This window comes from Solenopsis invicta, chromosome 11 (genome assembly GCF_016802725.1).
Source record: "Solenopsis invicta isolate M01_SB chromosome 11, UNIL_Sinv_3.0, whole genome shotgun sequence".
In the NCBI taxonomy this organism is placed as follows: Eukaryota; Metazoa; Arthropoda; class Insecta; order Hymenoptera; family Formicidae; genus Solenopsis; species Solenopsis invicta.
Window position 1 is genome coordinate 9,625,529 of NC_052674.1, and position 15,832 is coordinate 9,641,360.

At 40.1% G+C, this 15,832-nt stretch overlaps 1 protein-coding gene across 1 annotated transcript in view; it reads right to left on the minus strand.

Moving 5' to 3' along the window:
* Positions 1-2,848: 2,848 nt before the first annotated feature.
* The window catches only part of LOC105205562 (angiotensin-converting enzyme), a 56,193-nt gene continuing 43,209 nt past the window's right edge, over positions 2,849-15,832 (minus strand). The window contains exons 12-13 of the mRNA XM_026139188.2: positions 9,544-9,710; positions 2,849-5,692 (exon numbers count right to left, since the gene is read on the minus strand). Of these exons, the coding sequence (XP_025994973.1) occupies positions 5,544-5,692; positions 9,544-9,710 (316 nt within the window). The 3' untranslated portion in view covers positions 2,849-5,543. The remainder of the gene's footprint in view (positions 5,693-9,543; positions 9,711-15,832) is intronic.

Here is a 15,832-nt window from a genome sequence, read left to right on the forward strand (position 1 = left end):
ATTCAAATAATTTGAATAATTTAAACAATTTGAATAATCCAATTAATTCGAATAATTAGAATCGTAGAGATTGAAATCTGAATCTCTCGAATAGTTCATGCTCTAAAGATTATTTTACACAACGTGTAAAGGAGGTTCTGAATACGTATAGAAAAGATTTTAAAAGCCTTTAGGAAGCGTGGTTCGTTTAAAGACAGGCGGTAAGATTAATATCGGACTAATGTATAAAAGACGACTGGCACTCCTTATGAAATAGTGTCTTACGCAGTTCTGTTATATATTTTCAAGCGGCAGTAAAATCACACTTCTCGCGAAAGCGTTTCCGATGAGTGCGTATTTGAAACGCGCAATCCGGCGCGCGGCGCTTCCGTTTTGTAATTCGAATATATTATGCTCGGCTTTCTTCTTTTTTTTCGCCCGCCTTTTGTTTTATGAACATAAAAAATAGAAATTTCCTTATAACTGTTGGAACTGTTAATTGGAAATGTTTGAGTCAACGGACGGAAAATGTATCCGAGCGGCGATGAAAGAGAGAAGGAACTCGCAAAACTGCAAAATGTAACGCAACTTGTTACGTTATTCACTTTATTTGGCTTTAGACTTCTCATTACGATTATTTCAACATGTGCATGTTATGAAATTTACCTTATCAGATTTCACATTATTTTTATAATAAATCTCTTTACATAATTAACAAGAAAGTATTATATACGCGTGCCTATATCTATTCGCATACTTTTTTTTATATAAAGGCAATAAAATAAATATGCAAGAGATTAGTCTAATAAAATTTAAATTCAAAAGCTAGTCAACGAGAAACAAACTGGTCCAGCTGCTTTCAGCCAGCATGGTTCGTTGTATAAATCGTCGATCTAATTGCGCGAGACAGTGACATTGGTGCCGCTCTACGTCTCGCATTGCGTAAGCATTGAGCATTGTTTCGCTGGAACAACACTAATTATAATTACCCTCATTACCAGCCAAGTAATGCCAGATATTATTCTGGGATATCGTTGATCCCCAGTTTATTTCGCAGACGTAATGGTCTTTACGATCACCGTAACGATCCCGGAGCAGCCTGTTGTTTCTCAAAAGTGCGCCTTTCAACAGGCAGACAACCTTCATTATCTCTCGCTATTTGTCGTGCCGTTAACTGTAATACAATTATTTTCGCCCCGAGTGGAATAAAGTCGCTCCGAGTCGGACAAAGATAATCTCGACATTAAAATTATTTCTCGCTAATTTGATTTTCCGTCGTGATTTGTTTTTTTTTTTTTAACGAAATATCTGAAGATTTATTGCAGAAGTTTTATATGTTGTATAAATTATGTTAAAGCAATGTTACGTAGCTCGAAAATAGAGACATTTCGTAAAACAATATGGCCAGTAAATCATGCTCTATCACGTTTCTATTAAAAAAAAAATCGTAAAAACGTATTTCAAAAAAAGTTTGCGAAATATTTCAAGAAAGTTCTGCGTTTTGATTGATCTGCCTTGCGCGCAGAACGATAGCAAAACGGATCGCCGAAATTCTCTGATAGAAAGTTTCGCGGCTAAATCAATTTAGTATACTTCTGTCGATTTAATTAATTACATGGTATATATATTAGCTAGTTTGATATTCTAACGTCTACGCTAGAGAGTTAGAGATATAACTAATGTCTCTTAATACAAATTTATCGTTTAATCTCTTTAAGCTTGATTACTTTCACCGACAGTTTCGAAACGGCCGAACGTCGCGTGCCCATAAGTACACGCGATCGCGATTCCCTTCGGTCCATCTCGTGTAATCCATCTTGCGAGCCTATTTTACGTATAATTTTCTATATTCTCGATACGTGTGACGTAACCGATTCCTCAGGCCGTCGGCATCCAAGTTGCTCAACTCGCGAACACGAAACTTTGTCTTCTTTTTGCGATCTAGCGAAACATGCACCTGTATCGATGCCGGCGCGGCGTATCGGCAAGGGAGGCGAAGGGACGGGATGCCGATCTGCTTTCGGGATCACTTTCACGCACAATTTCGAAACGGACGATTTCGTCAGATCGAGACTCCTTCCTTCCTTCCAAGAGGCCTCGATTAAGACGATTACGTCCGATTCCCCGATTGCGTGTCTGTTTCTCTCTCTCTCTCTGTCTCTCCCTCTCTCTCTCTCTCTTGCTTTTCCTCTTTTATTGATTTCGGCTGATCGCTGATACGGTTGTGTCGCGGCTAAAACCACCGGCTAAAACTGTGCGAGCCGCGCGGCCGACGGTGAAAGTGGACGAGAGTGGCGTCCAGTCAGTCGGCTCACATTGTGCGCCTCGCAGACATTTCGCGGAAAGGCACGACTTCCCGGTCTTCCGATTACGCAACTGGTCGAACCAGTTTTGGGGCAGATCGCCAAACCGCCATAGGCGTTCCATGGGCGTCGGCCAAGCGAACGTCCGGTTGATCCATCTCTGACCGGTTTCCACTTCGAGCGATTTACGATCGGAGAGTCCCCAGAAGCCTCTCTCGTCAATGTTATCCATCAATATTGCTCAATTCTAGTATTATCAACGGGAGAGAAACTTCTTTCATCAATGTCTTCTTTCGTCAAATTTATCCTTCACCTGTTACCGCTTCATCGCTCTCCATTACGAAAGTAAAAGAGACAGAGGAAAAATGGAAATAATATAATTAATCCACAATGTCGCTTGTGCAACGCATTCTTCATCATTAGTAATAGAAATTACGTGACTCTCTTCAATATATAATATATAATTTATGGTGCCTAAGACGATTCCTACAAATGGTAGAAATTATTGCTGCCGTTTCACTTTTTTTAATATTTCGTTATTCATTGCGGTTATCAACTAAAATTAATTACTCCTCGAAGACTGCAGTGTAATAACATTTATATAACAGCCGATCGTGTTTTTGACCGACGGGAGAGCAATTTCGTAAATAAAATTAGGAGTCCATGCGCATCTTGGTAAAGTGACGCCTATGTCTGAAGAGTAACGAAGGAATATATTGTGTATTCCTGACAATCAACTTGACTTCTTACGTTCAGATTAATACCGGCGGATAAGCATCGAGTGTGGAATACGAATCGCGAACGTAACAAATACCGTCTGCTCGTGTGAAGTAATTTCTTACGTACGTTATAAATTTCAAAACAATTTCAGGATATAAATTTAGAATTGTCGATCTGCAATTCTGTAATGGAATAGATCAATTTGGAATAGTCAGGTCTCTAGAACCTTTTTATGGCTTTCATCAATTTCTATGATTCGAAGCTATCTCGGAATGAATTAAACTCGCATATCCGCGTCGTTTCGGTTGATAGAATCTCCTCCGCGACAGGAAGCAAACTGGCTCGCGGCGTAAATTATTTCTCGATTACGCAAAGAGGGGGGGAATAATTGCGCGCCACGTCGTTAATTCGACAAGTTGATTGTACGCGAAAATGCGGGAAATTAATCTATGCCATGTCAGAGGATACCAGGCTCGCGCGATCGGTATCGAATATTCCGCTTTCGTTGTCGTCGGCGAGTATTATGCGTAAGATGGTGCGCCGCGGGTCCGCCGCGTGAAATGATAAGATCAGAAATATTTCCGGCCGCGCGCGCGGAGAAATGCATGCACGTTGCACATTCGACGTGCAGGCGTGATGCAAGCGTTTCTTTTTGCCCGACGCAGTCGATTTCCGCGTCTTCGCGTTACGCAAGGCGGGCGGACCAGTTTTCTGGACAGGGACCACCTTTGTGCAATTACACGTACGTTTCAGTGGCGTGTCATTGCAAACAATAATGGCCTCTCTTTCGCTTGAAAGCTGACGTCCTACGCTCTCGTCGGCGTGCGCTGCAAAAATCAAACGAGAGAGCGGTCGTAAAACAAAAGGATTTAATAAGAGCTCCCATTGTTGCGTGTGATTTTCTAAGCTTAATATTCGCGTCTCTAATTTTACGTTTCTAATCGAAAAGCTACTGTTTTTACGAAACATTGAGCGTCTGCAGAGAGAAAAAGATTTCTTTGGAATTAGTATCCCAATTTATTTGACTGGAAATTGTTTCATTAAAATATATATTATTTGACAAAAATAACACTATTATTAATCAGATTGATTTAAACATTAGTTTGTTTGGACCATTTAAAATAAATTTGAGTACAATCAAATTTATTAAGTCCTAAGAAGTCGTTTTCCTTTTGTGTTTGCTACATTACACATTTGAATCATGCATAATACTACAGCTGTAATTGGAATTCCCTATCAACGTTTACTACCGAGACTTTTACGGCTAATTGATAATTTAAACATGCAGTATTATAAAATCTGTAGTACCTCACCGATATATCATTTGCCGTAATTTAAAAGAATGCGGTTGAATGGATTAACGCTGTAATTCCACGTTCATATGCTATTTATAGAGATCGTCTCGGAAATCGTTATCCGCATTTACGATCTGCTAATGTTGAAACGAACGAAAATGCGCATGATACGCGGGGAATGTTAAGAAGAATATTCGAACGATCTAATGGCGGCGGTAAAAGATGCAATAAAGTGGCAAGAGACGAGGCGGTCCGATTAAGTTTACCGGTAATTTGACAGTAAAAGCGCGATTTCACCTGGTACGATTTCGCCGGCTTTCAATTACGCAAGATAAGGGAGCCGTCCTGGCGTGGCTTTTGTCGTCGAACAGCTTTTGTGCGTGCCAATGGAGGAGAATCCTCTTTCTTTCTCGAATATAAAATATAAAATATCCTCCCTCCAGCCCTCCGTACGTCGACGCGAAACTAAACGTGCCGTTTAACGAGCTCTCTTTGTTGCGGGCTGAAGAAAAAAAAAATTCTACCCGCTTACTCGCCGAGTGATAAAAAAATAACGTCGTGTATAGGACGCCCGAGCCTCGATTTTGCAATCCCGTTAGAAGAACCGGAGCGTACAGAGAACCAGATGCTTAGAAAATGAAACTGTTCGGTGAGGGTGACGTAATAACGGACAATCGAGCGCTACGGCAAAAAATCCCGGCGCGTTTTTTTACAACAATATGCATAAGTTTATTTGATCAACCAACAGTAAGGTTAATACAGTTAAAAGGTGTGAATCATGAGCCAAGTTCGAGTATATGAAATGATTTATGCACTTACACCCACGCACGACACACACGACGTTTTCAGGCACGCTTTATACTCTTAATTGTAATACTGCGTACAATATTATTAACATGACATATATAATATAAACATATATATTAATAGTATTACAATTATACGTAATAGTAAGTTCGTAAATTGACAGTGTGACCTTTTTACATCACATCAAGCACGCAGCTTGACGCTTGACAAGAGTGTACTTTAGCATACTTGGCAGTAACAATCGTTATTACTGTAAAATATCAACCCGAAATATTCGATTGAATAATTTAACTATTTCTGTGTTTTAAGATTTATCCGGCGATCTTACAGGAATATGATTTGGTGTATTTTGGCAGATTAACGGTGTAACGAACTCTCCCTCTTAATTTATTGTCATCGGTGCTCGATGATGAATCGGCTACTTATTGAATCGTTGCGTTCAATAGACCGTTGATAAAATCCAAAGAGTCATCATAATTCCTGACGCGATCCAAGATGCGGAGACGGATGTGCCGCTATTGTAGTACAAGCCACTGCCGTAAACCTGCAGGCCCGCGGTCTCTATGCTCCTCTTACAAAAGTCTCCATCTACATATAACAAATTAACATATTATTAAGTTATAATAATTACCAGAGATGTGAACTATTCGGTTTTGAGTCTCCATAATTCGAATCGAAAATTTCGAATCTAAGAAGTTCAAATGCAAATCAGATACATGGACAATCTTATAAAATCATATTTAAATAATTTTATATTATATAATCAATATTATTTTTCTTACAACATAAAGACCTTTGTTATTATCTATGTATATTAATATTCAATGTAATTACATTGTGTTAATCAAAAGTTATGTATAAACGAATTGATTCGATTTAATTTAGCATCAAAAAATTCTGATTCGCACATCTCTAATAATTATAATACGCAATATTGTTCATTATATAACATTTTTAAGATTATTAAGAGCGGCGAATGACGCACAGAAAAAATAATTTGCTACCACGAAGAAACTTTGTTTCTAATGTCCATTTAAGATTATCAATTTCTTTCAATTTTACATTCTTACTTGTATATGAAACAATAAATTGTTGATTTGATACTAATTTTTTTCTGTGCGGACACCCCGCTCGCATTTTGCGCGTCACCGGCTGATCAAAACCTGCTGCTCTAACAAAAAGAGAATAACGAATCCGTCTATCGAAACAGCAGCCGAGATATTCTGTCGATCGTCCAAAGTGAGCGTGCTACGGAGATCATTCGTCGAAGGGGAAGAAACGAGCCGCTCTAAAATCCCGTAATCGAGATCGGCAGGAGCAGGAAGGACAGTCTCGCGGCGAGAGAACGTAAAGGGAACCCCCGAGAGGAGAGGTCGGTCCACCTTTCCCTTCGTGGCTTTGTTACTTCGCGGTTTGCGGAGCATATATTTCGGCGAACTCGTCGGCACCGTTTTCTTTGGGGGCTCGAATCACGTGTCGTCGTTCCGCTCGACTCGTTCGCGCATTCGAGGGGGCTCGCGCCGTGCTATCTCGAGTCTCACCAGATTGCTTGCGATTTCTTGCGCGCAAGATCGGATTAATCACTTGCGGCCGCGTCGATGGAAGGCGGGGAGATGAAGGACGCGACTTAATAGTAACACGTACCTCGTTATCTCTCGGGCACAATGCACTGATATTACTTCATTCGGTCCGCATGACGTATTCACGCGACTTTTTCTTACCAATGCGCTTGAGAAATTACCGATCGCTTTTATGATTAAGTATTATTGAAAAAAAATTTAATAACATCAATCTTCTCGGGGGAAATGCGATAAGATAATTGGTGGCTCACGGCCGCAAAGTGCGCGCACAGAATATACACTTTTAAAGATGAAGTGATCTATCTTTCAATTATTTGCGCCTATTCTCTCAGCGCACGTGTAAATTGTAGTTTGTATTTTTACAGGCTAATATATATATAGTATGTACAATAAAATAACGGTGATGTATCGAATAACGCGTGATCAAACTGTTCCTTTCAATCTTTACACGTAACGGTAAATTCGCTGAAGAAAAATCGCTGGAGAAGTCGTTATCGTTGACTCTCGATCGAAAGTTTTGCTCTTTGTTTTTTTCCGTTGTATCGCGTGCGCGTTACGAGTGGGGAGAACTGTAACCGGAGAAGTTACCGGGCAAAACGAGAACGAAGATCGACTGAAAGTGAAATTATATGACTGGCGCACCATGATTTCTTTTTACATCGCCCGGCCGTTACGTATGAGGCCGTATGTGGCTGCGCACATGCGTCTCCGCGTCTCCTTCGATCGGAGAATCATCTACGAGGAGGAGGAAGGAAGCTCCTCCTGCCCGAATATGACCGTTTTGCTGGAGCAAACGCAGATTTATGCACCATCTCTCCCGTGCGCAGCCGGCGCGGCGCTTTGCCGGCTGTTTTGGCTGAAAATATTGACGAGGCGTGCGCGCGCGCAAGTACGCGTGCATATGCGTTACGCAAGGCGGGACTGCCACGGGACTGCACGCCGGCGCTCAAATTCAGGTTAAGCTAACGATACTAACGTACCTGCCTGCATAACCGTTGCAATCAAGTAAAACGAACTTCTGCAATGCAAATTGGTTGTTCCAAGCGACTCTCTAACATTACGCCGTGTCTTTTCACTTTCCGCGGCTGGACATGACGAATATTCCTACCATGACTAATCCGTCTTCCTATTTCGTGATTTGCATTTTCCTTGTACGGAGATACCACCGCGGTGGTGTAGCCGCCGAGAAAAAGCGATCGACGAGCGGGTTCCTCGGTCGCGAGCACTTAACGCTATCTTAATTTAAAGATTTGCCCTTTCGGGGAAAGGTGTGTGTATATGCTTTCTGCCGAAAGAATTACTTCCTGCTGAAACGAAATCCCGTGTAACTGGATCGACCGTCCGGCTGGTGGGAGACACCTCTCGTTACGTAATATTGCGTAGTCGAATGATTTCTCGATCACGCGTGCCCCGTTCCCCGATTGACCGTACGCGATGTTCGCTCTCACGCGAGAAGAGATACTTGGAGCGTCTAATGCCCGTGTGCACGTGCACGTGCGAATCTCGGATTTCGCCTCTTCGTGAATTCGCGAACGAACGGACGGACGGACGAATGGATAGATGGATGGATTGGGGAACTCTTACGGCGCGCGATGGAAACGAGAGTGCAATCGTCGAGTTTGTCTCACGATTCTCGTATCGCTCTCTCTCTCTCTCTCTCTCTCTCTCGCTCTTCTCTTCTTTCAGACTAGTCGCTATGCTTATCCTTTCCTCAGCGCTCCTCTCCTGGCGGCCTTTTCCTCGCTTCACATCGCGCTTTCGCAATTTTCCAGTCCCACGGGGCCCCGGAGCTTTACAATCGAGACTCCCCTCCTGAAGACCCTCTGCCCACCTCTGCGTCTTATCGCGGAAGTAGCGCAAACGTTTGCTATATCGCTTTACGTATCGAAAGATGAAACGCCTCTCGGAATTTCACGAAAACTAGAGAGAGATTCCCCGGGTCGGATGATTCGCGCGGCTCGCATTCAGACGAGCTCTTCCGTTTAACAGTGCTCGCGGTCAGCTCGGATTTCTTCTTTTTTTTTTCTGCCAGGAGAATCGAATTCATCGCAAATTCCTAATGCAGAATGCGATACCGTTTTCATTATCGCCCCGCCACGATCCTCCCGAGGTCCTTGCCCGTTTTCCCTTTCGTTCTCGGGGATGTCGACACTCCTTGTGATTTATTACGCACACACATAACGATTTTACTTTATTTAAGAGAATTCATAACTTATTCCGCTCGAAGTGCTCCGCTATGCTTTCGAAACGCGCCGGCGTAATTTATGGGATGAGCGCGCGGCGCACAATATACATATCCGAGTTCTTCCCTGTGTAACCGTTTTTTTTTCTTTTTTTTTTATATAACGCGCGGGCGCGTACAAGAGAGAGACCGGCGTCGAAGAATTTGGCAAGATGCATACCCTCCGCTAGGTGCAGGCAGTTAATCTCAATAATTTCGCCGTACACACACCGGATCGTAATTCACAAGTCGAATGTCGTCATACAATGCACATTTGTAACGCTCGCCGGTAAAGTGGCACGTGGGAACTGCAACCTTCAATCTGTTACAGTAGGAAATTGCATAATTTTGTAGCAAGTTACGTATCGAAAGGCACACCGCCGTCGTACGACGTGTACAGGCGGCGGCGGCGGTAGCGGCAGTGGTTCCCGACGTCACTTGAATCGATCTCCGTGGTATCCGTCGTTGTAACGATTATTTTTAATTAAGGGTATACGCGTAACGTATGCAAAATCAGCTGGAGAAGTGTAGGAAGTGTCGCAAACGATCAAAAAAGGAGGCTCGTTTAATTCGTGTAAATTTAAATGAGCGGTCTCTCCCCAGTTCCTTCCAGGTTTCTCTCTCTCTTTTTCTCTTACCGTATGACCAGCCGACTACTTCGCCCGTTCTCAAATTCTCGGTTCTCAACCAGTCCTCTAATGGCCGGAAGTACTCCCTAAGAGCGGATCCGTCTAATCTGAACTCGCCGGTAGCTTCCCGCAACGTTTCCTGCCACGGGATGGACGAGCCCCTCTCCATCAATCTCCTGCGAATAAAAACAATACGTTAGTTAGCGGGATTGCTTCATCTCGAACTTTTTATAGTGGCTGTTAAGGACGTATCGGACATACAGGCCCTGCAAAGTAAATAAAATTTGAAAATGCGTTTAATATAAATATTTCAAATAAATTATATACATATGAAAGTTGAGTAATAAGATTATATTTTTATAAATTATTTACTCTACTTGTTATTGAAAACTAAATTATTTTTACAACATTAAGAAAAATCTCAATTTTTCTGTGTAAGTACTTTAAGTATTCAAGATTTGTACAAAATTTCATTGTGATTGTCTGTTTAGTTGTTTTGTATATAAACAAGCAAATAAATTTTATTTATTTTGTAGAAATATTTATATTGCAATGAAAACTTTACATAAATCATGAATATTTAAAGTACTGAAATAAAAAAGTTTCGATGTTTTTCATTATTTCTTATTTTGTTATTTCATTATTAATTATATTTTCATTAGAGCACGTGTCTATTTTTTATTGAAATAATTTTTGATGAGTAATAATTTTTTATGAGTAATAGAAAATTGCTCTAAAATATTTTCTACTACCTTCAAATGATATATAAAGCAATTGTAATTTTTTTATAATTTTCTTAATGTTTTGAGAAATGTCCTGTACATTCTTTACTTAGAATAGGGGAAAACTGAAACACTTTTCGTGAAGAAAATACGACCGTAGAATTTTTTATGATTTTTGAACTAATGTTCGCAAAAGTGCCAGAAGCTGCTTAAAAATCTAGTTGCACAATAAATTGCTAAGATTCAGGTCGTCGGTAGACTTGACCGGGTTATTTCAATAAAAATGCCTGCAATGAAATTACTCAAAGAGTAAAACCATCGCTGAGTGTGAGAGTATATAAGAATGCGCGGTACTTTTTCTTTATTCAGCGGAAATCACGCTGTTCGCGAGACAGTTAGACAAACGGAATGCACGGACTGCGCCGTCGAGAAAAAGAGATTACGAGTATAAAGCGATTGCATAAGGGATAATCTCGACGACTCCCGCAGATGGGTATTATTCCGTAGCGCGTGCGTAGTTGTGTGGCGCTACGCGGTATTTACAGCTCGACATTTCTTTCACTACCGGATGTGCTTTTCGCACGAAAATGCGAACACACCGAGGATGTAGGAAAGAAAGGATAACGCGGAATCCCTCGAAGTGGCGACACGTGATGCATAATAGGAGCCATAGTGTGACACGCTGTTTTATAATTCCACTATCGCGATTCCACGGCTTTACACAAAAGAAACGAGTTTGATGATATTTATCAAGTGTTGAAATAATGCCGATTAAATATTCAGTTAATACAACTAAATATAATTTTACTTTCTAAATATTTAGTAAGTATAATATTATTAAGTCGGATACATTAAATTATGTTTGATAATATTTACTAAAAGAAGAGTATAATTATTTTTTTATCTTTATCTATTTAATCATTTAGACTGACAGTTTAATTCATTACTTCTTATTTCAATATATGACAATTTCGGACTGTTAACATAGTCATTTACAATTTTGAAAAATTTATAGTATAAACAAGTTTAAGAATTTGGCATTAATACAGATGACGTGATACCTGAGAAGCGAAGAAACTGTACAAAGTTCAATAGTATTCATCCGAATTACAATTGCATAATCATTATAAAAATCGAACGATGAAGTCAATGGGACCTGATACAGCCAGAATAAACATATGAGAAAAAAAACACGAACTGAGGTCGATGCACGTACGGATTTCATTAAAAAAAATACAATTACATCGGGAGTATTGTTAGATTAATTAGCGATTAAATTTAAATTGTAACGGCACACTGAAGATGATTCGAACATAAGGACGAAACGTCCGCGTTATTATTTTAATGTTTTAGAAATCGAATTATATTTAGCACACAATAATAAAATCAGTACGACGATCTAATAATACATGCTAATTTTTTATAATTATTTTTGATATTGATCGAATATTTAATTGGCATTATTTCTCATTCAACATTTAATAGCTGCGATCAAACTCTTTTTTTTAGTGTACCTGTCGGGTTCTATCCCTAATTTGTTCTCCGCGCTAAAACTTCGAAACGCCATGCATAATCCATTTCTTCGACAAATCGTTTTCAACGCGGTTTTAATCTGCGCAGGCGATACATTTCGCGTTATGGCGATGCGGAATGCCGTAGCGGAATTTATTGCCGCGCAGCTTGAAATTCCACGAAGAATTTATGCCAGCATCGATGTCGTATCTTCGACAGGCAAGAGTTACTTAATTGACATAGCCACATCGTCGGCCCGTATGTCTCATATTTCAAACATTGACATTTTATTTTACACCCTGACCTATCTCGACAGTATTTCTCGTTGTGTCACTTCTCCTGAAACGTAACTTCTGGAAATAGCATAAAACATTTAGAAATATTTCTCATAACTCTCTTTAAGATTGACTCTATTCCTTGTTTTACGAGTTTCGTTTTCCTTGTAGCATAATACACTCGGTAAACAACGCTTTCTTAGATATAAACGTTTAATTATAAAAGCGGCCGTTTTAATTTTAGGTCACGACTCCAGAGCAACATCTCGTAGACTTTCCAGAATGAAAAAAAAACGAGTTACGGATACTTTTTATTTTCGCCTACTTGTTATTCCGCGGGATAAAAACATAATACCTCGGAGCAGTAAAAGGACACCAACGTCCGTTACAACATTTCTTGTCCTGGCGCTCTTCCAAAATTAATTAATACGCAAACTTAATCGGAGAAGCGAGACAATATGCCTCAACGGTCGAGATGATTGATCGCAAATGAATTCAGATTAGGCCATCGACACTGTCGGGCGATCGGATGATCGTCGTCTACCGCCGATTTAAGATTAAATGGCTTTAAAGGCGATGCTCCGCGCTCCCTGAGAACTGGTGCACGGTGCCAACAGAGGTGACTGTTTAGACGCGCGGCGATTACGCAACGGTGGCGGCGGCGGCGACGGTATCCCGCGCTGATCGGCCTCTCAAATCGATCGCTGGATCAACGGCGAACTCTCGCAACTTTTCCTTTATGCATAATCGCGGCGTATCGCGGCGCGACGTTATAGCGCAACGTTCACTAAATGGATTAACAGGCTCTTAGCTGCGAGCGAACTTGTTTAAAATACGTTTCGCGGACACGTAAAACGTTTGCAGATCTTTTTCGGGCGGACAATGCGACGTTAACGCACTCGACCTACATTCTTTTTATTCGAATCACGTTTACAGCGATCGTTGAATTTTCGCACACTGAAAAAAGCGTCTGGTAATGCCAAATGTTGAGTGACATAATGCCAATTAAATATTTGCTTAATATAACCAAAAATTATTTACTAAATTTGGTAATATTTGCTAAATATTCAGGAAACTAAAATTAGTTTTGGTTATATTAACCAAATATTTAATTGTTTACGTTCACGTGTTGTGGAATCAAACATAATCGGTACTACTATTTAATTAATATAATCAATAGATTGATATAGGAATTTATTTAGAAAACTTGTTTATATATCTTTGATTAATCAAACACTGAAAGAAATGGAAAGAACAATTTTGTTGAAAATATAAATATGAAAATAATTATGTTGAATTAAGATAATTACACCGAAAATAATTGCGCTGAAAAAAGAATTTTTAGCCGTAATTATTATAGCCAAATTAGGCAGTATTACTTTGCGATAATTACCAAATCCTTTCTTCAACGTAAGATAATTATTTTAATGATTCAACATAATTATTTTTACATCTGTATTTTCAACAAAATTATTCTTTCAGCGTATATGTCTGATTAACAACGTATACGTCGATTATATTCTAGATTCAAGAGACGCTTTGTATCATGTACGTTCAATATACAATTGATCTCTTTCTCGCTCAATCGCGTGATTGAGCGAGAGAGAGAGAGAGAGAGGGGGGGGATCAATCTCGACAATATTATTATACATAGCGATCGTTTTCAGGGCCGAATTCATGCGTCGATTACATCACGACAATCTGTCCGACCGACTTACCGACTTAACATGATTTCACGTTATCAAAAAGTGCAATAACGTCATCGACCGCAATCGGGGCGCCGGCGCGCGGCGTTTCGAGAGTGAGAAAGAGAGAGATGTGAGTTTCTCGCGCTGACATCGATACCATCGTCAACTCCGTTACTCGCACGGAATAAGAAATGTGCAGCCACCACGCCTCTTGGAAAACGATTTGAGTGGCAAAACCATCTCGATATATCTTGAAAAGCCTCCCCGATCTGCCTCTTCGTCCCTCCCTCCTTCTATCTCTCTCTTTTTCTCTCCCAGCCTTCAGCCGTAATTTATATCGATCACATAATTTCCGGTGTTCGGCACGTAGGCGAAATCGGTACTTTCCTGCCGACGAGCGATGCATTTCGCAAGCACTGCGCCAAGATGCTGCGAGGAGACGAACGTTTTGCCGAGGAGGTATGTTAACAAGCAGGTGTATAAACATATCGCGAAAGTATAATAAAGAACAATGTAAGCGTCAGACAAAATTACTTAATTCAACAGGAACACTTAATTCAAGATAAGTGAAACTTTTGTAAAATTTTCCACCGTTGTTAATTACATCATAATAATATACTGATAATTAATCTAGTCTAATAATGGACGTTTAACTCATCATCGAAATAATTAGGATGTTTAAAGCACGGCATTTGAAATCATTTTTACAAAACGCTGTCTCTCATGTAAGAAAATACATAATTAAAATAAATATGTAAATTAAAATGACAATATCTTTGTAATTTTGTAGGAAAAATTATTAATTTTCTTATGTAATAAAATACTGAAGATTAAATGATATATGATTTAGCATAAACAATAGAGACAAGATTTCAAATTTTACGGAGAAATGAGAGATTGAATGGTGAAAGTATCGCTGAAGGATCGGCAATAGCTAAATTACCGTAAACGGACGGATGTGTAACAGTGAGTTTAAAACGGATATGATTGCGCTCTCATTGTCGGTCATTTAAATCGTGTTTTGGTTTCTGCGATCGTGGGCAGGGGCGATTTCATGCATTCAGAAGGCTCCGAGGAAACAGTTACGCGGCAGTTACTCTCAATTGCATTCAAGGCGTAAATGTTGTACAGTATACCGCAAAACCTTTTTGCCGTTTCTCGGTCGCGGGACAGCACTTTCAAACGATTCCTTTCCGATCCTCTCCACGCGATCGTCCGTGGCGTCCAAGGACGAGATATCGATTTGCATTTGCCTTTAAATCACCATGTCGGTGTGTTAGAGAATACACAAGTCAGCCACGATGTCGCACACCGTTTTTGCAATTCATATAATCAATGTACACCGATCAAGTAACATTGCTGAATATGAATATAATGAATACAGTAATATCGGTGAATCTGACATAAATATAAAGTGTAAATAAACAGCGCAAATCTCTCTTGAATAATTAAAAGCGGAACTTTTATCTGTTCACCTTGACCACAAAATTTATGTTATGTCCGCTATTTAAAATTGCTAATTAAAAACTTGTGAAACAAATGATACCAGTTTTCGTTAAAAGATAGATGTGAATTCCTCACCTCTGTGTCAAGAATAGAGTGGAATAATTTTTGCATTCGTGAATACGTAAAGAAAACGTTTTACGTTTTATACTCGTATCAAAAAGTATTTAAATGACATGAAAAATGTGATTAAAAGTATCGCACAAAAGTGTTTACGGAATTATTCACAAAGAGAGATTTTGCAAAACTGCATATTCCTTTTTCGATTTCACAGTTGATCGAATGCATCGATTGTGCATGCGTGTTACATCCGGGTCAATTTTACTCGTGAATTTTAAAGTATCGGCTATCGATGGTGATTCTCCATCCGCGTGCGACGTCCTCGAATCTCGCGTGGTGAAAACGGAAGTGTAACGCGTAACGACCAGTGCGCCAGTGCTCTCTCACTTGCGTTCTTTTACGCGGCACACGCATGCTATTTTCGTTTCATCTTTTTTTTTGTTTACTTTTCTTTTTACCGCGCTTTCGCAATCGGCACGGCGTCGTCGTCATCGTCGACGTGCGCCGTAAAGCGAGAGTTCGAGATCCGTCCTTCGAT